The following is a 22,782-nucleotide window of genomic DNA, read 5'->3' on the forward strand; positions in this document are numbered from 1 at the left end:
CTCACTCAGAACCTCCAGTAGTCTGATTTTCTTTATCAATAAATGAGGAAGAAATTGCTCGACTATCTGGATTTAGATTTTTGTTTAGATTACATACAGTGTGGAAACAGGCCCTTCGGCACAACAAGTCCACACCAACCCGCCGAAGAGCAACCCACCCAGACCCATTCCCCTACATTTACCCCTGCCCTTAACACTACAGGCAATTTAGCATGGTCAATTCACCTAACCTGCACATTTTTGGACTGTGGGAGGAAACCGGAGCATGTGGAGGAAATCCACGCAGACACGGGGAGAATGTGAAAATTCCACACAGTCACCTGAGGTGGGAATTGAACCTGGGTCTCTGGCACTGTGAGGCAGCAGTGCTAATCACTGTGCCACCATGCCGCCCATAACTCTCCATTTCCAGTAGGTTCTGAGGAAACTTGTTCCAATGATATTACTACTACAGTCTTACAATCTTGCACTGCTCTCTAAGGATTTCTTAGGTAGTCCTATTCAAGGAATTGGATCTCCCACTTAATTTCAAGTAATTAGTTTTAGTATGTCTAGCCTTATTACATGAAAGCATACTAATTTCATTGTATCACTTTGTATGGTTCTAGTTTTCCTCCTTTATTTTTTCGGCATTCCACTATTTGTTTCCTAAAATGATTAGCTTTGCCATTCTTCCATTTTCTGTTTCTCAAATTTCTTTACTCCTTCCCAGTTGACCATCTACCCACCTGTAACTGAGTGAAGTATGTCACTATCTGCCAGAACTGCTACTTCTTGGATGTTTGACACGTAATGCTCAAATTCCTTGGATGTTGCTGGAATATTATTATACAATTTTTCCATACTTATGATTTCGCTCATACTCTCAAAACTTTTCTCAAACTTCACTGATCCCATACATTTGTTTTTTCCTGGCAAATTCTGAAAATGTTTCATCAGGTTATTTTGATGTAGTCCTAAATTTTAATTGCTAAACTTCAAAGACAAACTGGGGAGCAGTGATTATTGTTAACAGCTTCATAGTCTGCAGGTTGTTTCTGACCATCTGCCATCCTTATTCATGGCTGGACCTACTGAGACACTCTACCTAGCTATCATTTCAGCTTTCCAGCCTTTTAATTCTAAGTACTTGGCAATCATTTTAAGCAACTCGATATTGACATTTCCACCTCCAATTTATCCACTAATGCACTCAATAAAGCAGTATTCAAAGATTTCAAATTGTCCATTGTTAAGACTTGTACATCCAGAAAAGTATTCATAATTTCTACCATGTCAAAATTCCAATCTGTAATATAATATATATCACCATAAGACATAGGAGTGGAAGTAAGGCCATTTGGCCCATCGAGTCCACTCCGCCATTCGATCATGGCTGCTGGGCACTTCAACTCCACTTACCCGCATTCTCCCCGTAGCCCTTAATTCCCCGAGACAACAAGAATCTATCAGTCTCTGCCTTGAAGACATTTAGCGTCCCAGCCTCCACTGCACCCTGCGGCAATGAATTCCACAGGCCCACCACTCTCTGGCTGAAGAAATGTCACTGCATTTCTGTTCTGAAATGACCCCCTCTAATTCTAAGGCTGTGTCCACGGGTCCTAGTCTCCTCACCTAACGGAAACAATTTCCTAGCATCCACCCTTTCCAAGCCATGTATTATCTTGTACGTCTCTATTAAGTCTCCCCTTAATCTTCTAAACTCCAATGAATACAATCCCAAGATCCTCAGCTGTTCCTCATATGTTAGGCCTACCATTCCAGGGATCATCCGTGTGAATCTCTGCTGGACACGTTCCAGTGCCAGTATGTCCTTCCTGAGGTGTGGGGACCAAAACTGGACACAGTACTCCAAATGGGGCCTAACCAGAGCTTTATAAAGTCTCAGTAGCACAATGGTGTTTTTATATTCCAACCCTCTTGAGATAAGTGACAACATCGCATTCGCTTCTTAATCACAGACTCAACCTGCATGTTTACCTTTAGAGAATCCTCGACTAGCACTCCCAGATCCCTTTGTACTTTGGCTTTACGAATTTTCTCACCGTTTAGAAAGTAGTCTGTGCTTTTATTCTTTTTGCCAAAGTGCAAGACCTCGCATTTGTTCACGTTGAATTCCATCAGCCATTTCCTAGACCACTCTCCCAAACTGTCTAGATCCTTCTGCAGCCTCCCCACTTCCTCAGTACTACCTGCCTGTCCACCTATCTTCGTATCATCGGCAAACTTCGCTAGAATGCCCCCAGTCCCTTCAGCCAGATCATTAATATATAATGCGAACAGCTGTGGCCCCAACACTGAACCCTGAGGGACACCGCTCGTCACCGGCTGCCATTCTGAAAAAGAACCTTTTATCCCAACTCTCTGCCTTCTGTCAGACAGCCAATCCTCAATCCATCCCAGTAGCTCACCTCGAACACCATGGGCCCTCACCTTGCTCAGCAGCCTCCCGTGTGGCACCTTATCAAAGGCCTTTTGGAAGTCTAGATAGACCACATCCACTGGGTTTCCCTGGTCTAATCTACTTGTCACCTCTTCAAAGAATATCACAACTCTTGTTTCTTTCCTAATGTCCAGTTTCTCCACCTACTTTACTTTAGAGAATCACAGATCTCTCTTACAGTCAATGGATGTCTATCCTGAAAAGCTCCCAGTTTTATTGTGATCCCAGCTAGTAACATTGGACAAGTCAGACTTCATCATGAAACCTAGTTTGACAGACTTTAAGATTTATTTCTGAAATTTGGTTATTGTGGTGGCCACGTCTTTTAACATATTCACACAAGACTATCAGTGCACTTTTAACAAAAGAACATTAACTTATTACACAAGAGAGAAAAATGCTATGTATATACAAGATGATTTGGAAAAATCTTATGAACAGCATCAAGGAAGATGTAACCCTTTTTCCAGCTGTACCTTTTACACTCGACTCCTAACTTCACTTTAAAGTTTCATATTTAACTGACGTGGCTGTAAATATTTCTGTTGAGTACTTTTCTGCATGTTCCCTCATGTAACTCACCAATGTGTGATTCACTCTGTCTATCCTGAGAAATGCAGAATGATCTCTGACTAGGACTATTTTGAGGCTGCTAAAAGCAGATGAAAACTTCCTTCCAACTGTATTGGCATGAAGACTTCAACAAACTAAATTGCCCTTCTGATGTTACAGACATTTTCTTTGAAACTTAATCTACTTTAGCCCCTTGCCTCCCCTTTTGTGGTCAAAAAATAGAAGCCAACAAAAAGCAGCAATTATCTCACCAGTAGTTTGTTGAGTCATTTCAATTATATCACATGAATTCTTGGAAGGGCAATAATTAGATCACTGTTCCAAATGACTTTCTGACCCTTTCTTAAATAAAAAAAGATCAGACCTTCACAGCACTGGAAACCAAAAACCTATTTAACCATACCATAGAGTCCACAATTCCAAATAATAATATTTGATAAATTTTCATCATAACATGGAAGAACCCTTACCCTTGTTCACTTTTGAATTCTTTTTTCCCGATTTTGCAGCTTTTTTCTTGGTTGGTTTTGCTACAGTATTTAAATAATGAAAAATATTAGTTCACATTTGTTTATTATGCATTTTATTTTGATCTGTGCACAAACAGTCTATGACATTACATTATTAAAACTAAGGAGAAGGCTGTTTGTAAGAAAATGGAGCATTTTTCAGAAAGCTTGTTAAAAATATCAGAACTATACAATAAGGAAGAGCAATGAGAGCTGAATCCTTTGCATTTTCAATTATATGAACATTGTTCAGAAGCACACCTCAAACTGATCCTCTCTGAACCCCCCTCTAATCCACTTTGTCTTTCTCTGTATCAGTAATTAGACTTTGACAGACAATTGTGTTATAATATAGTCTGAAATTAAAAGAAATGAATGCAGATGATCATGTAATCTCGAATTAAGTAACTAATTCTGAGACTAAGTGGTTTTACCATGAGTGAAATTCCTTTTGAAAAGCAGTGCCCCTTGAAGTGTATGTACTTCGAAACAGAGTGCAAACTGAAACAATTGTAATTAAGTCTGATGTCTTGTGCAGTTCACCTATATTTTCTGGGTACAGAAAGCATATTCGATGATATAATGCCTGTAATTAGAAATTTGATGCTGAAATCTTTGGAAGGAATTTTGTGTTCCACATATATAAGGGATGAAATGTCAAACAAGGACATTAGCCTGATCTTCTTATTAGTTGGACAGTGAATGTACCCTGAAAGAGGTGTGTCAAGATCTTGCAGATGTCCTGATCCACTAACTATGCAGTAATTACCTGGGGATTTAGGACTTCCATTGGGCTATTGCCTAGGCCTGGACCCTCCAAATGAAAACAACCCAGTTCTGAGACTTTGGTTGGATGGTTCTGGCTCACTTACCTTAACACTTAGCCTGGTAAAGTCAGAGACATTAAATCTGTTCTAGACCCTAGGTAACTATAAAACCACCACCACCTCCCCCCTCCCCCCCCCCCCCAATTACTCTGATGGACCTACTCCATATCTCCATATCTCCACTCCATCCCACATACCTGCCTGGCCTTTCTGGCCAGCTGTTTCTCTTTTCCCCACCCCACAACATAGGCACTCAATCCAACTGGACCCACCCTATTCTCTCACCCACTTACCTGTCACTGAAAACCCCCTCCCACCCACTTAGTGACCAAACCCTTCACCCATTTGCCACCCTACGTCCTCACTTACCTTGCACACTTACCTTTTTTCATTAGCTGTTAAGGTGGCTTTATAACTTTTCAACATGTTATCCTACAGAAAAGTGAGGGTTTGGGTTGGGGATGGGGATGTGGTTTCTGGCACTACTGTCTGCATGGTTTGCTGGAGTGCTTCTGTTGTGAAGACTCTTGCCTCAAACATCCAGGTGGAGAATTCGTGGAAAGATAAGTGGGCAACTTCTGGTCTGACCTGAGATAGAAGCAGCGTTTTCTTACCCAGCTGAGAGGATTTTGTGTGGAAAAGTATAGAAGTCATATGTGTGAAGTTTCACTGCTGGAGTAAAATTTTAGAAATAGGCAGGATGTTGAGATACAGTTGCAAAAGCAATTGTGGTTCTGGGTTGATTGAACTAAAGTGTTTGCTCTATTCACAAGTTTTGCAGGGGAATGGCGTATCTCCAATTTGTGAAAGATAGATCTAATTGTGGGCATTCCTTTCTTATGTAATTCATAAATCTGCACAGCTTTAAAACATTGCTTGTTCCTGGAGTGGAAATTTTATCTGAGATGTCAAAAACTAAGCAAAAATCTTAAGACACTGAGATCTTTACAGATGGTCATCAATTGGGTTGGACCTTCTTGAGTTTTCCCTCATCCATGTTTGGTTTCTTTCCCCAATCTGACTGTTCGGGTAATTCATGGATACCTTTGTGAATGTTTCTTAAATCTGAAGGCTCTCTAAGGTAAAATGCAAAGAGGTCTGATAACACTATCATTATTCTAACTCAAGTATACCAATTTCAATTGTAATTTACTCCAGTTCACTGGTGGGTGAAGCAGATTGATCACAAAAAAATGATTCTGAAGGCACTATGTTATGTGATGGCTGTGTTTAAAGCCAAAATACAGAGTTGCAGAATTTGACTGTTTCACATCACTACAACACAACAGGGTGCTGCTGTCTGAACAGATAATTTCTGGGAGGAAGGGGTCCAGGTCTCAGAATGTCTAACGGTTTCTGAGTTGAAATAGTTAACTCCTTGGAAACCGGAGTAAAGGCCAAAAGGAAGACAAATTCCATGCTGGAACAGTTCCAGTTGTTGAACCTTTTTACCTATAACTGTGCAGATGTTAATACTGTGTAAGAGAACGTGTGGGAAAGAGGCAGGAATCTAATGCAACATGGTTTTGGTCTGTGACATCTCAGAGTCTCTCTTGTTAGTGCTGTGTGAGTCAAGGCCATAGCAGAGTGGGTGCCAACTTCCTGCTCTAGGTACACATCAATAATGCAATGCCACAGACCCCCTTCCTGTACTAGTGTGGTAGCAGGAGAGATACACTCCGGTGGAACAGCTGATTAAGATATTACAGTAGTTAGTGTTCAAGGCAGGACAATATTCATTCAAAATCAAAGCAATAGAAAAGTGTTCTTAAAGCTCAAATTGCTATTAGTTCAAATATTTGTATGCAAATAATGGTAAATGTGGTTACATCTTTCACATATTTCATTTTGATAGTTGGTCATGAAAATGGTACAGATATTGCCAATCTTTTCAGATCAATATAATTAGAATTTTTCCACTTTTATTGGATTATTGAAACTAAATTCATAAATTTAGAAACTACAGATAAGCCATTTGTTTGCAGCAACCACTATGTTTTTGTACTCTGGCAATAATTCTGAATTGATTGTTTCTGCTCAAGCAAGCTTTCTGCACCTCTAGACAAATACAATTATACAAGAACACTGCATTGCGTACACTAATTATTTCTGAGCTGTGATTAACTGAAGTGCTTCACAGGCAACAATAGGAGTCTTCTCAGTCACCTTTAATTGTATGGGCTATTTCCCTTATTTTAAAAAAAGCCTGAATGTAATATAGTTCCTCACTTAAAAGCAGAAGGAAGTGTTCCTCATAATACCAGTTGTCAATTCCACAAGCTGATTCAGCTGATTTCAGAACACACCCAGAAGGACTGCAGATTCCAGTTTCTCTTTAAATCTGCATAAACCTGCCTTGCTTTTAAAAATCACTTCAACATAACTGAATCCCAAACACCTTTCTGTGAAGGGACATGGAACAACAATCCCAAGAAATGAAACTCATACTTATCATAAAGGTTTACCAAGAGAGGTTTTGAAAAGCACAAATGTGTTACTTGAAGCATCAACCTTGAATTTTACCTTTTTGCTTCATATTCCTACCTGTAAACAATTCCAGGCAATAGTTTTGCCCGACATTCTGGTCTGGCAATGTAGTATTTTCCATCACTTCAGATGACAGGAGAATGTTATAGGCATTCTACATATTTTCTCATCACCACCTGTGTTTGCAGTTTATCCAATTTTGATTTTAAGTTAACTGTTAAATCTAGAGTAGGCTAACTCAACTGTGACAGCTAATAAAGATGCAAGATTCCGGTCATAGATAGGACTATCTGCTTCTGAAGATATTGACTCGATGTTTACATTTGTAAAATGATCAGGAAAAAGACTAACAATCACCGTGGAGTAGAGGTTAACTATACTTTTAATCTAAGAATAACTGCGGAACATGTGCATAAGAAGTTTAATCAGGTTAAACATAACTGCCTCAAAGAGATTGCTGATTTAAATGCCCAACAGTCTCACAATGCAATCATGCCTTGGAGAATGAAAAAAATTACAGAAGCTTTTCAAATCTCCTTGTCAGAGACAGATAGTATTCTCATACAACTGAAAATAAAAGGGATACATTGACGTAGGAAAGGTCCTCTTTTGCAGCAATATTCAAAGTTCCAAAATCACTGTGGAAACCACTGAGGGAATCTTCTTCTCCAATTAATGAGTGAAAATCTTTGGTTTCAGAAAGAACAGAAATCTTTGCTTAAGTTTACAGAAGACTAGCATGGTAAATCATGTCCATGTGAATGACATATGACCTTTCGAATGAGGATAATCTTTAAAAAGTGGTTTTGAAATGTGTGGGCAAATGAAGCTTTTTGACATCCAGCCTGCAATATCATACAGGAGCTTCTGATAGGTGAGTTTGGTAGCTTCAGTATGTTGCTCCCTATTACAATTTCTCTCAAAAGTTTTCTCTTGATTTTTTTTCCTGGACTGGAGAATTGCATATGAGACAATTTATTTTACTGCATTTGTCTTTGCCAAGAGTGTGTTTATGGAATGTCATTATATTGGAACAGTTACTGTTTAGTAGTTAATCTAGTATTCTGTTATGTTTTCCAGTTGAGTTGTTATTCCAATTTCTTTTGTTGCATTTTAACTGTAGTGTAGGAAATAAGTGTGTTTTGCTTCAAAACTGTTAGTTTAACCAATCAAATTGCATTTGGAACACCACACTTGGCACTTGTCTTTAAAATAAGAAGACGTTAGGGTCTAGGCTACCTTCTTCATATATTTTGAGGGGGTTTGGTTTGGCCCATAACATTATATGTTGCGGAGGTGCAGTGGGTGGGGTATGTAGAATGAAGAGTTACTGGCTGTTGAGCATAACAAGCTGTATCATGAAGTCAGGTCAAATGGAACTGGATCCTGAATCTGTCAGGTTCCAGAGAATGCCTTCTCTTACAATCCCCTGTATATCATTACCTTGAAGAAAACCTGATAATGTTCAAGAAGTCTCATCTTACTATAACCACCATTTAGGAAAAGTTAAAATTCGAACTACAAAGACTCAGATTAATCATTTTGCAGAAAACACCTCGTCTTCTTTCTCTAAGTATTACCAATGATTTAATTGACAGTCTGTAACTGGTGATGTAATACTACTTATGATGATTAAGATGAAGTAATCAAATATTAAAAGAAACACGATATTAGGCAAGTTGATATTAGGTTTGGGGTTTTTTACCCACTCAAAATAGGAATTAAAAATCAAATATACTTGGAAAATTAAACAAAATTGATTTATATCTTGTAAAGTGAAATTGGCGGTCAGATTTAATGCATTGAATTTCAATCTATTTCGGCAACATACAGTATGATGTGATTTCCCGCTGAACAATACAAACCAGCCATTGGGATAATTGTTGCTTTTGGTGGTCCAGATACTTCGAGCGCTTTCCTTCCAATTTCTGCAGAAGACATTAAAGTTAAGATTTCAAGCAAATTAAGAGTAATAGAATGAATAACAGTAGGTTAATTGACCTATGGATCCCATTCTTACTTTTGTCAGAGCAATCTAGACAGTCCCACTCTCCGAATCGACAGCCTTTCCTGTGCAGGTTAATCTTCCTCAATGTCCATCTAGCTTTCTTTTGAAATCATTCTCATGGGTAGCAAATTCCAGGTTATTGCCACTTACTGCATAGAAATGTTCTTTATAACATTTCTTTGCATCTCTTTCCAGACCTTAAATTTGCATTCCCAGGTCCTTGCATTATAAGGTCACGGGAAATATTTTTAACTGCAGCCTTTATGACTGCTGACATAATGCTAACATATTCCACTATACTTTAATCAAACCTACAGATAGCTATTGCTGAGCAGTCAGTTAATTTACTCTGGTGATAGTGCACTGTCCAACTTTTCAAAATGTACCTCTGGAGTTTACATTTTGCCAGAGTACATAAGCCATTTCTAATTAATTCATCTTTTCCCCACATTTAATGAATGTTAATAAAATTGTGTTTTCAGAAAATCTGCAATAAAAATGTATAGTTTAATTAGCAGGCAGTTAATTATAGAGAAAGGAAACATTTACTCTGTTCACATTTCCACAACTTGTGTTTTAGTAATTAAATTTTCACACTCATTTGTTTATTTACAATTTGAACGTTTTGAGGATAATAAAGGGCTACTCACTGGAGACTGAAAAGGAGCTCATCCATCGAGTAAGTGGCAACGAATTTATCCCATTCGCTGTAGAGGATTGATAATTTTTCTGTCCTCGTAGTTTCTGAAGGCGAACTCCTCCTCCCAGAGTGTTAATCACACCACTGGAAGAAACCACAAGAAAAGACAATGCAGCTGGAGAAAATTAAATCTTTAACACTTCAATTGGGAAAAAGTTCCTGTAAGTGTAGATTAGCCGTCATTTACAAAAGCGACTAAGTAATTCATAAGCTGTTAGGCATCTTGAGACTATATAGATACACAATTTTATTAATTTATTTACAATGTCATGAATTGAAATAGCATCCAAATATTAGTTTGGAACATGTCATTGACAGTATCTGATAATTAGTATTTAGCTTTCAGAAAAAAAAATTTGAATGTGTTGTATTACCAAAGCATTACTCCTTACATGGTTACAATGTGGAAATTGCAAGCTTAGCAAACAGTTTTACAGAAACCCCATTGCTCATGTTAAAATTAGATGGCTATTATTTTTAGAGGTCCAAATTTAATTCAAAAGGGTAACTCCACAGTGAGGAGAAATATTTGAAATTGCTGATTGATTTAGACTTTGAAACTTTCTGTCATGTTTTTCATTTTCCAAAATCCATCGTGTTCAATTCACAGAAGTAAATGGAGATATGATGTTAATAGCGAAATATGTCATGCACAGGAACAACTAAAACTTACAATACTGCAATTGTTCATTCTTCCAGTTAGGTCATATCAGGAGAAATCTTGCATGCGAGATAAATGCTTTAATCACATATACTCAATCTGTTCCATTTTCCACCCTAATCTTGAATATTGGCATGATTACTGCCTCAGTGGTGAATCCACTAAATGAATTTTGTGGCGAGACCTAGTGAATTCTCTTGCTGTATTTTACTAAATGCCTCATTAACTATCCACCCCACTCCAAGGCATCCATTATATCTGATTCTGGCCCTGTCTTAACACACCATTGCTGGAACAACTCACCACTTAACATATATCCTTTGTGCTTGTGCTATCTTTAAAAGGATGCTGCATGCTGAAGCTGTCCTGCTCACTCAGAGATTTTTTGTTAAGATGTCTAAGAAGGGGATGCTGGTGTTGTGATTCTCCAGCAGGGACCTGGGAGGTCCGGGGTGTGGGGGTGGGGCAAAGGAGGGTTGTGTTCTTCCTAGGGAACTGCCAGAGGTGGACATGCCACTGGACCCTGCAAGCCTAGTCCAAGCTCACCACCCAGGTCAGTGTCATCATGAAAATTTGGAGGAATGCCCAGCAGTGCCATAAGAAGGTCAAATGACTATCTCTGCCCCACTAGAGTTTCTTCTACTACCTCACACTCACTGCTTCTATATCCACCTCCCACAAAGGCACATGCTTTCCATTCTCACATGTGTCTGCTACAGCTTCCCATACCTCCTCTCACCCTCCTCAATCTCCCACACCACTAACCTGTGTAGTCTCTGTGCTGCCTTCTCACACCGTCACTCAGCCCGCCCATCTCCGCCAAAACATAACAGCTCTCCTGCCCATGCTCATCTCACTCAATCTCTCCTTTCTCTCATTGGCTAGTTACCCATAACAGGGCACAGCGAGGCCACACACAAAAAAAGCAAAGAACTGCAAATGCTGAAAATCGGAAACAAAAAGCAGAAATTGCTGGAAAATCTCAGCAGGTCTGCCAGCATCTGTGGAGAGAAGTAGAGTTAATGTTTCGGGTCCAGTGGCCCTTCCTCAGATCCTTCTTGTTCAGTGAGACAACACATCGAGGGGTGCCCAACATTAGGTTCCTCCCTTCCTACTAGAATCTGAACCCTTATAGGGAAGGACAACGACTGTGCCTCCCGAGGTGCTGAGATAATCCATGTCCTGCCAACTGAGTTAGTACCACTCCTCAATCCACTGCAACTTTCAAAGTAACTCCACTGTCAGCATCATTCATTTCACACAATTTCTAACCATTGGCCATGACACTTTCATATTCTGCAGGTACCTCCAATATCACGATGGCCTCTGCAGAGAAATGTCTGGCTGCCCCAGAAGCCACCTCAATCTTGGAGGGTAGTTGTACCAAGGCCTCAGAGGATGCATCTGGAAGATGCTCTTTGCGACCCCCACCAGCTCAGGGTCAGCGCGGCTCCCACCAGCTCAGGGTCAGCAAGGCCCCTCCATCCCAGCTGCAGAACCAGGGAGTATATGTAATGAGAGGGATAGCAGGGTGAAACCTATTGAGGGCACTTTGATAGCAAGAGCAACATTGGATTTTAGTTGACATTTGCACTTTTGTATATCATAGATTTAACTTTATGCCTGGTTATTAGTCTCTCTGAGTAAATCCAAATGTCTTGGTCACAGCATCAGACATCACTTCATGGTTGGTCACAGACAGGGTTTCATGGATGGAGGTCTGTGCTGACAGCCATAAGATCATAAGACATAGGAGTGGAAGCAAGGCCATTTGGCCCATCAAGTCCATTCTGCCATTTAATCGTGGCTGATGGACATTTCAACTCCACCTAGCTGCACTCTTCCTGTAGCTCTTAATTCCTTGCGAGATCAAGAATTTATCAAAATTTGCCTTGAAGACATTTAATATCTTGGCCTCCACTGTGCAATGAATTCCACAGGCCCACCACTCTTTGGCTGAAGAAATATCTCCTCATTTTCATTCTAAATTGACCCCCTCTAATTCTAAGGATGTGCCCACAGGTCCTAGTCTCCCCACCTAACAGATACAACTTCCCAGCGTCCACCATTTCTAAGCCATGCATTATCTTATAGGTTTCTATTAGATCTCCCCTCAACCTTCTAAACTCTAATGAATACAATCCCAGGATCCTCAGCCATTCATCAAATGTTAGGCCTACCATTCCAGAGATCATCCATGAGAATCTCTGCTGGACATGCTCCAGTGCCAGTATGTCCTTCCTGAGGTGTGGGGCCCAAAATTGAACACAATATTCTAAATGGGGCCTAACTAGAGTTTTATAAAGTCTCAGAAGCACACCGCTGCTTTTATATTCCAACCCTCTTGAGATAAAAATGACAACATTACATTTGCTTTCTTAATCACCGACTCAACCTGCAAGTTAACCTTATTAGAATCCTGGGCTAGCACTCCCAGATCCCTTTGTATTTTGGCTTTATGAATTTTCTAACCATTTAGAAAATAATCCATGCCTGTATTCTTTTTTCCAAAGTGCAAGACCTCGCATTTGCTCACGTTGAATTTCATCAGCCATTTCCTGGACCACTCTCCTAAACAGTCTAAATCTTTCTGCAATCTCCCCACCTCCACAGTACTACCTGCCTGTCCACCTAGCTTGTATCATTGACGAACTTCACCAGAATGCCCTCAGTCTCTTCATCCAGATCATTAATATATTAAAGTAATCAGCTGAACCCTATGGGACACCACTTGTCACTGGCTGCCATTCTAAAAAAGAACCTTTTATCCTAACTCTCTGCCTTCTGTCAGACAGCCAATTCTCAATAGCTCACCTCGAACACCAGGGACCCTCCCCTTACTCAGCAGCCTCCCGTGTTGCACCTTATCAAAGGCCTTTTGGAAGTTTAGGTAGATGACATGCACTGGGTTTCCCTGGTCTAACCTACTTGTTACCTCTTCAAAGAATTCTAACAGGTTTGTCAGTCAAGACCTCCCCTTCCTAAATTCATGATGACTTGTTCTAATCTGACCCTGGACTTTCAATAATTTAGAAATCTCATCCTTAACGATGGATTCTAGATTTTTACCAACAACTGAGGTTAGGCTAATCAGCCTATAATTTTTCATCTTTTGTCTTGATTCTTTCTTGAACAAAGGGCTTAAAATAGTGATTTTCCAATCATCTAGGCCTTTCCATGACTCTAGTGACTTTTGAAATATCACAACCAATGCCTCCGCTATTTCCTTAGCTGCCTCCCTCAGAATCTAGGAAGTAGCCCAATGGGGCCAAGACATGTATCAATTTTTAGACCTTTTAGCTTTTCCAGCACTTCCTCTTTTGCCATCTGGAACCAAGAGGAACAAGGCACCTCACAGTCAATGGCTGCTGTTGATGCCTATTGTCCTTGTACACTCAAATCCCTGTTCTGTTGCATCCTCTGTATCTAAAACATTTGTTGTGAATGAGTTGGTCAGTGAAATCTGGAGCATGGAGCTACAAACCAGGGGCCAATGGACTAAGATGACCAGGAATTAGGGACCATGCAGAGCTGTATCCTAACAGTTTATGGGTAGGTTGTAATGTTCTTTTCTTTAAAAAACCCCATCCTTAGTGGGTTCAGCAGCCTCTTCTCTCCCAGGTTGAGTCACTGACCTTGCCCACTCAGAGTGTACTCACAGCCATTTTCTTCTCTGCTGCACATTTTCAAGTTGCAGCATGATGGAAGGTGACAGTGAGTGCTCCTCACTGGAGGGTTGCAGCCTCCTCATTCATGTGTTGCTAAGCCCCCCAGTATCCACATAACCATCCTGGTAGCCAGGACTGGTCATATGCTACCCCATCCCAGCTTGAAGACCTTCCTTCCTGCATGATCCCCTTCCCATCAAAGCTTTATCATGCGCCCCCCACCACGCACCATTTGCAGATGCTGTTGCCCTTTTACAGCTGCTCCAACCACCTCCCCCAGCCTGCAGTTCTCAGCTTCAACCACTAGGCAGTACAATGGCTTAGTGGTTACCACTACTGCCTCGCAGCGCCAGGGACCCAGGTTCAATTTCCCCTTCAGGTGATTATCTGTGTGGAGTTTGCACATTCTCCCCGTGACTGCATGGATTTCTGCCTGGTGCTCCAGTTTCCTCCCACTGTCCAAAGGTATCCAGATGAGCTGGATTGGCCATGCTAAATTGTCCACAGTGTCCAGGGATGTGCAGGCTAGGTGGATTGGCCATGGGAAATGCAGGGTTACATGGTCTTTGGAGGGTTAGTGCAGAGTCGATGGGCTGAATTGCCTGCTTCCACACTGTTAGGATTGTGAGGACTACAGATGCTGAAGGTCAGAGTCAAGACAATAGTGCTGGAGAAGCACAGCAGGTCAGGCATCGGATTTGATGACTAACTTGTCGAGTCTCATTATCCAACAACGACTGCCCTTCCTCACTCCCCCTTTCCCCTTCATTTCTGCGGGTGGAGCTGATGAATGACTGTGGCTCACTCCTATGAGCAATCTCCCTGGTTGAGACCCCTGACTGGAGGCTGTATATATCTTGACCACATTCTCCATAAACCCCTGAACTGGTAAATATGAAACTACAGGACTGACCATGATCCACTCCCAGAGCACAAACCCTCTGCCTGAGAGCACTCTGTCCAGATGTCTCAATGTGGCCAGCTCCTGGACTGTTATGAGAGGCTGCCCTTGACCTATTCTGCCAGGTCTCAATGACAGATGGGTGCCTCCATGGACTTCAGTGAGGATCATTCCCCAAAGCCTCGGATTCATTGGGGCCTGCTTGCTGCCCTAGCCATGTGTTTGTTGTGGAAGTAGCTGGCACATAATGCAACTGTGAGATTGCTGTAGCATGCAGGTGTATCACAAAATCCTCATTCCCTTTACTGAGGATTGCTACGCAGCAAGGTAAGGCCTGGTTATGTGACTGCTCTAATTGGCATGACATGGCAAGACAGGGATTGTGCCAGCAAACAGTTAGGAACTAAGTGTGCAAAGACTAAGAGAGCAAGCAAACAGCCCTGAGTTACAACCCGTTCCAGTGTGTGAACTGGGTGCATGCCTTTGTGTGCAAAGTATCCCTGCGCAGCCTGTCAATGTGAGTTGCTGTTACACCCTCCAATGCAGGTCTTGCTTCCTAAACAGCCTGAAGTAGAACAGAGTGGTGCCATTATGGGTGTGAGGGGTTGGCAGATGCTGGATGTCAATGGTTATATACAGACTGATGCCTGTTAATCACACCCTGAGATTCTGTTTGGTTCCACACAGAATGGAGTAGGCGGTGAGCTGAATTCTCCGCTTAGCTGCTCTGTTTTCCCATGTCAAATGCTCTCGCTGTCTGATGCCTTTGGTTAGATATGAACTTTAATATCAATGAGATGAGTTGTGCTATTGACAAGGCTTTTAACAAGCAATAATCCCTTCCGTTGGCAACTCATTATTGTCTAGTGAGAAACTCGCCACATTGCTTGTAAAAAGCGCAAAGATGGAGCAAGGTGACCTCGATGTGAAGATGTGCATGTTTCTCATCTGCTTCTAGCACACATCTCACCAGAGAGCACATCGCTCAGGCCCTGGTAAGATCCCAGCCTTTCCCTGAATCAGTTTTATACAACTCACATTTAATCTCAAATGTATGGCTCCTTTTTCTCGAACCTCAGCTACAACAGCAACAGCAACTTGTATTTTAATAAAATAAAAGCACTTGCATTTTGACAGCACCTTTCACAATCACCAGACAGCTCCAAGTCTTCTACAACTAATGCAGTACTCTCAAAGTGTAGTCATGTGTGCAATGTGGGAAACACGGTCACTATTTCAATCACAGCAAGATCCTACAAACAATAATGTGAGAGCAGCCAGGTAATCTGTGTGATGACTTTAATGTGGGGCTCTACACCAGCCAGTGATAACTCCCTTGATCTTTTCACGATAATGCCTTTTATATCCACCAAATGTGATATTGGTTTAACATCTCTATTGACAGTGGAACGCCCTCAGCTCTGCACTGAAGTGTCAATTGAGATTCTTATGCTCATTGTTTAGGACTTGGTTCTGCGTCAGAGGCTGTGGGTTTAAGTCCCATTTCAGAAAGATCATTACCACCACAGCTGTGGCAGACATCAAATTTACCTTTAACATAATAAAAAGCTCCAAGGTGTTATAAATCAAAATTGGACACAGAGACATATAACATTAACCAGCTTTGCCATTTCTGTGGAAGATGGGTTTTCTGATGCCATCTGCAGGAAAGAGTGCTCCCTGCCTGATACACTGGAAGAGAACCTTCAAGGAGTCAGTGCTGAATCATGGGGCTGTTCTCTGACATGACAGATCCTGATGGGATGTTTCACTTGCAGAGTCCTGGCAGTGAAACACAGCCTCTATGCTGAACAGAAAGCTCCGTAAGAACCTGCCTATAACTGCAGCATTGTTAGCTGACAGTGGGTGGCACCAAGGAGCTGCTGAGTTGCACAAATTGCCAGCAGCACTTTAGAATGTAATTGCATACCTGTGTCAAACAGGAAAGGGGATCAAAGGTTCCGGGGAGAAAGCAGGAGAAGAGAGTTGAGAAACTCATCAGAATGGTGAAGCAGACTAGATGGGCTGAATGGCCTAACTTCTGCTCCTATGTCTTATGGTCTTATGAAAGACAGTACAAATGACATATTATTTCAGTTTTAGTGTCAGGAAGAGCACGGCACTGATAAAATTCTGCCCATTGCACTCAGCCCAACTCAGCACCTCATCCAAAATCTCTCTCTCTGCCACCCCCACTTCCAGTCTAATTTGTAATGGCCTTCAAAGCAGGGTCAGCAGCCACAGGTTAGGGTTAGGGTCAGGATGAGGAGACCCCTGTGTAATTGGCCAAGTTGAGCAGGAACAGGAGAAAATTTGAAGCCGTTACTGAAGCTGTGGTGTCAGCTGCACGGTGCCATGTTTCTATTTGCTGTGCTGAGTTATCCTGCTGTGAGTACCTGTATCAAGTCAATGGCACAAATATCCCGGGCCCACATAACACCCACTACTCAAAGTGCTTCAAAGGTTAAAGGCTGCTTTGTGCTCAACGAGTGCTCCTCTGCTGTCTGGCAGTGAGTCCTGGTCTGTCCCGTCAAAATTTCCCCTCCACAGCTGCCATTGCTGTTTCCGTGCAGAAGACCCCAAGTGCTATTTCTGTGACACCAGTGGAGGAGGTGATGTGTAGTTTAGGCACCACTGTTCTTCACAGACAGAAATGGGGTAGGAGAGATTTAGGGAGGGAATTTCAGATCTGACATTCAGAAAAGTGAATGCACAAGTCATCAATGGTGGAACAGTTAAAACCAGAGATGCTGAAGAGGTCAGAAGTTGTGCCCATATCTCAAAGGGACGTGGGGCTGGAGGAGATTACAGAGACTGGGGCGAGATATTGTGTTAAGACCAAGATTTTGAAGATAAGAATGTGAAGTTTTGAATTGAGGCATTGTTTCATTGAGATCCAGTATAGGTCAGTGAACAAAGGGAGAGGGACTTATTGTGAGTAAAGACACTGACACCAGAGAAAGCCTCAAGTTTACAGAGGGTCAAATGTGAGATGCTGGCCTGGAGCGCATTGTATTATTCATGTCTAGAGGCAATGAAAGCACACACAAGAGTTTCAAAATCAAACAAACAGGCAAGATGGAGTCAGGCGATGATGTACGGGTAGGAATGTAAGGTGTTGGTGATGGGTTAGAAGTTCACTGCAGAGTCAAATTTGAGATTTAGTCAGGAAAAGAGGCAGAATCAGGTGCGAGAGAACATATTTTGCAGTCAGTATCAAAGTCAGTGGCTTAGGTCTTCCCAAAAGCAAACTGAAGGACAGCAGTTAAATCCAGCATTGGGTGTCAAAAGAAGCTTTTATGCTCATTCTATCCAGCACTACCAAGTGCTCCCCAACCACTCTTTCTTTCCTGTGTATCTTTTTGAAAAGTCACATACCCCCAAATATTTAGTTCCCAGTTTTGATCTCCTGTAACCATGTCTCCTTCCCTGAAGGATATTAGTGAATCAGATGGTTTTTCCAACAATTGACAATGGTTTCATAGTCATCATTCTAAATTCCAGATATGTTTTATTGAATTTAAACTTCACTGCCTGCCATGGCAGGATTTGAACCCAGGTCCCCAGAACATTAGTTGAGTTTCTGGATTAATAGTCTAGCAATAATACCACGAAGTCATCGCCTCTCCCTTTGTTATATGCCCTCATTACCTCCTGATCTCTTTGTGCCACCATATAGCTACTGTTAGAGGGCCTATAGACTACTTCTCTCAGTAACTTCTTCCTTTTTCACACCCCCCACAGATCCCACTGTCACCATCCCCACCCCCCAGAACCCTGAGGGGAACACTACCCCTGCTCATGACTCCACCCCTATTCCCCCCACCACCACACCCACTCCAGTTATGGCACCGCCCCCACTCCCAGCTCCACACCCACACCACATTCCAGCTCCCAGCCCTGCCGAGTTTTCACCATCCCCCCAGACCTCCCCCTCACTGAGGACGAACGATCAGTCCTCAGCAAAGGGCTCACCTTCATCTCCTTCCGCCCACGCATCAATGAATTTAATACATGCCGTAACGTCGAACACTTCTTTCACCGCTTCCGCTTCCGAGCTTACTTTCACAATCAGGACTCCCGCCCACCTTCCGAGGACCCCTTCACCCACCTCCAACACACTGCATCCACCTGGACACCCTGTGCGGGCCTATTACCCGCCCTCGACCTCTTCATCTCCAACTGCTACCGGGACATTAACCGCCTCAACCTGTCTACCTCCCTCCCACACTCCAACCTCTCACCCTCACAACACACAGCCCTCCAATCCCTCTGCTCCAATCCCAACCTCACCATCAAGCCAGCGGATAAAGGGGGCGCAGTGGTAGTCTGGCGCACTGACCTCTACACCGCTGAAGCCAAACACCAACTCGAGGACACCTCTTCCTACGGCCCCCTCAACCATGACCCCACCCCCCATCACCAAACCATCATCTCCCAGACTATACAGAACCTCATCACCTCAGGAGATCTCCCACCCACACCCTCCTCTAGCTTATCTCTCCACACTTCAGGCTCACTGCCTTTATTCCTAATGAAGGGCTTTTGCCCGAAACACCGATTTCGAAGCTCCTTGGATGCTGTCTGAACTGCTGTGCTCTTCCAGCACCACTATTCCAACCTCATAGTCCAGTAAGCCGGCACTGCACGGTTCTACCTCCTTTCCAAGATCCACAAGCCTGATCACCCTGGCCGACCCATTGTCTCAGCATGCTCCTGTCCCACTGAACTCATTTCTGCCTACCTCGACACTGTCTTATTCCTCCCTAGTCCAGGAACTTCGCGCATAAGTTCGAGACACCACCCATGCCCTCCACCTCCTCGAAGACTTCCGTTTCCCTGGCCCCCAATGCCTCATCTTCACCATGGATATCCAATCCCTCTACACCTCCATCCGCCATGACCAGGGCCTTCCTCTCCCGACATCCCCAACAGTACCCTTCCACTGACACTCTCATTCATTTGGCTGAACTGGTCCTCACCCTTAACAATTTCTCCTTCGAATCCTCCCATTTCCTCCAGACCAAAGGGGTAGCCATGGGCACACATATGGGCCCCAGCTATGCCTGTCTCTTTGTTGGCTACGTAGAACAGTCGATCTTCCGTAATTACACCGGCACCACTTCCCACCTCTTCCTCTGCTACATTGATGACTGCATTGGCACCACCTCGTGCTCCCGCAAGGAGGTTGAGCAATTCATCAACTTCATCAACACATTCCACCCTGACCTTAACTTTACCTGGACCATCTCTGACACCTCCCTCCCCTTCCTAGACCTCTCCATCTCCATTAACGACGACCGACTTGACACCGACATTTTTACAAACCCACCAACTCCCACAGCTACCTGGATTACACATCTTCCCATGCTAACTCCTGGAAAAGTGCCATCCCGCATTCCCAAGTCCTCCGCCTCCACTGTATCTGCTCCGAGGAGGACCAGTTCCACCACAAAACACACCAGATGGCCTCCTTCTTTAGAGACCGCAATTTCCCTTCCCACGTGGTTAAAGATGCCCTCCAACGCATCTCGTCCACATCCCGCACCTCCGCCCTCAGACCCCACCCCTCCAACCGTAACAAGGACAGAACGCCCCTGGTGCTCACCTTCCACCCTACCAACCTTCGCATAAACCAAATCATCCGCCGACATTTCCGCCACCTCCAAAAAGAGCCCACCACCAGGGATATATTTCCCTCCCCATCCCTTTTCACCTTCCGCAAAGACCGTTCCCTCTGTGACTACCTGGTTAGGTCCACGCCCCCTAACAACCCACCCTCCCATCCTGGCACTTTCCCCTGCCACTGCAGGAATTGCAAATCCTGTACCCACACCTCCTCCCTTACCTCCATCCAAGGCCCTAAAGGAGCCTTCCACATCCATCAAAGTTTTACTTGCACATCCACCAATATCATTTATTGTATCTGTTGCTCCCGATGTGGTCTCCTCTACATTAGGAGACTGGACGCCTCCTAGCAGAGCGCTTTAGGGAACATCTTCGGGACACCCGCACCAATCAACCATACTGCCCTGTAGCCCAACATTTCAATTACCCCTCCCATTCTACCGAGGACATGGAGGTCCTGAGCCTCCCTCACCACCAGACGCCTGGAGGAAGAACGCCTCATCTTCCGCCTCGGAACACTTCAACCCCAGGGCATCAATGTGGACTTCAACAGTTTCCTCATTTCCCCTTCCCCCACCTCACCCCAGTTCCAAACTTCCACCTCAGCAATGTCCCCATGAGTTGTCCTACCTGCCTATCTTCTTTTCCATCTATCCACTCCCCCCTCCCCCCCCTCCACCGACCTATCACCTTCATCCCTTCTCCCACTCACCTATTGTACTCTATGCTACTTTCTCCCCACCCTCCTCTCACTTATCTCTCCATGCTTCAGGCTTTCTGCCTGTATTCCTGATGAAGGGCTTTTGCCCGAAACGTCGATTTTACTGCTCCTCTGATGCTGCCTGAACTGCTGTGCTCTTGCAGCGCCACTAATCCAAATTCCTTTTTTATGTCTTATCTCCACCCATATGGATTCTCAATCTGCTGATCCAACATGATTCCTCGCTATCATACTAATTCTATCCAGCACTAACAATGCTATCCCATCACTCTTTCATCTCTGCATGTCCTTTTGAAAAGTCACATATCCCTGAATATTTAGTTCCCAGCTTTGATCTCCTTATAACCATGTCTTTGTAACAGCAATAAGGTCATACCTATTAACCTGTAATTGTATAGTTAATGGTGGGTGAGTCCAAAAGTAAAGGGCATGGGTTTAAAGTGAGAGGGGTAAGATTTAAAAGGGGGGCAACATTTTAATGCTGAGGGTGGTACGTGAATGGTTAATTGGTTTACTTTGTTTCAAATAATATGTGCATTCAAGAGCCATTAATTTTGCCTTTTTACCATTTTCCTCTGCTACATCCTATTTATCTCTATGTTGGAAACTCTGTTATCCAAATAGCTGCTCTGTAATGCTGCCATATCTTCATGTTTTGTAAATCTATATTTCCCTCTCCCACATCCTCCCCTCTCTAATTATTTTAAAGCCCACTCTACAGCTCTGGTTATTCCATTCACTAGGCCATTGGTCCCAGCAAAGTTCAAGTGAAGCCTACACCTCCAGAACAGTTCCCTTCTCTCTCGGTACCAGTGCCAGTGCTCAACAAACTAAACACCATTCACAGAGGCTTATTGTGTTGTATTGACAATTAGTTCCTAAAATGGTTAACTGACAACCCAAGATCAGCTCCTCCCATCAGAATATGAGACTATTTGTGCAAGGACTTCACCAGTGCATTGTACTACCTGCTCTAGTGCTAAGTCAATGTTGCTAACAGTAATGTGAACTAATTCTTCAGATGCACCTGATCACTCAAGAGAAATTATATATTAATAATAGGTGGATTTTTGGGAAAATTCAGTTGGTTTCTCTTTAGGAAAGGAAACTGTCATCCTCACCTGGTCTGACCTACGTGTGACTCCAGACCCACAACATTGTGGGCAGTTAAGGATAGGCAATAAACATTGCCTGGAGCGTTGGAAGCTGAGGGGTGAACTTATAGAGGTTTACAAAATCATGAGGGGCATGAATAGGATAAACCGACAAACTCTTTTCTCCAGGGTGGGAGAGTCTAAAATTAGCGGGCATAAGTTTAAAGTGAGAGGGCAAAGATTTAAAAGGGGAGCAACATTTTCATGCACGTGTGTATGGAATTGTAAAGTACAATTACAGCATTTAAAAGGCATTTGGCTGGGTATATGATTAGGAAGGGTTGAGAGGGATGTGGGCCAAATGCTGGTAAATGGGACTAGATTAATTTAGGATATCTGGTCAGCATGGAGGGCTTTGAGCGAAGGATCTGTTTCTGTACTTTACATCTCTGTGACTCTGTAACAAGGCCAAGCCTCTCTTTTGTTGAAAACTAATAACAATAAGAACAACTGGTGGCAGTGACTCTGCACAATGTTTCTCAATCACACCAGTATAATATGC

The 22,782-nt window shown here is 43.0% G+C and overlaps 1 protein-coding gene across 2 annotated transcripts in view; it reads right to left on the minus strand.

Moving 5' to 3' along the window:
- The window catches only part of coch (coagulation factor C homolog, cochlin (Limulus polyphemus)), a 65,398-nt gene that overhangs the window by 23,570 nt on the left and 19,046 nt on the right, over positions 1–22,782 (minus strand). For both annotated transcript variants that reach the window (XM_072569006.1, XM_072569005.1), the window contains exons 5-7: positions 9,498–9,631; positions 8,705–8,767; positions 3,487–3,546 (exon numbers count right to left, since the gene is read on the minus strand). In XM_072569006.1, the coding sequence (XP_072425107.1) occupies positions 3,487–3,546; positions 8,705–8,767; positions 9,498–9,631 (257 nt within the window). The remainder of the gene's footprint in view (positions 1–3,486; positions 3,547–8,704; positions 8,768–9,497; positions 9,632–22,782) is intronic.

Source organism: Chiloscyllium punctatum, chromosome 4 (assembly GCF_047496795.1).
Source record: "Chiloscyllium punctatum isolate Juve2018m chromosome 4, sChiPun1.3, whole genome shotgun sequence".
Classification (NCBI taxonomy): Eukaryota; Metazoa; Chordata; class Chondrichthyes; order Orectolobiformes; family Hemiscylliidae; genus Chiloscyllium; species Chiloscyllium punctatum.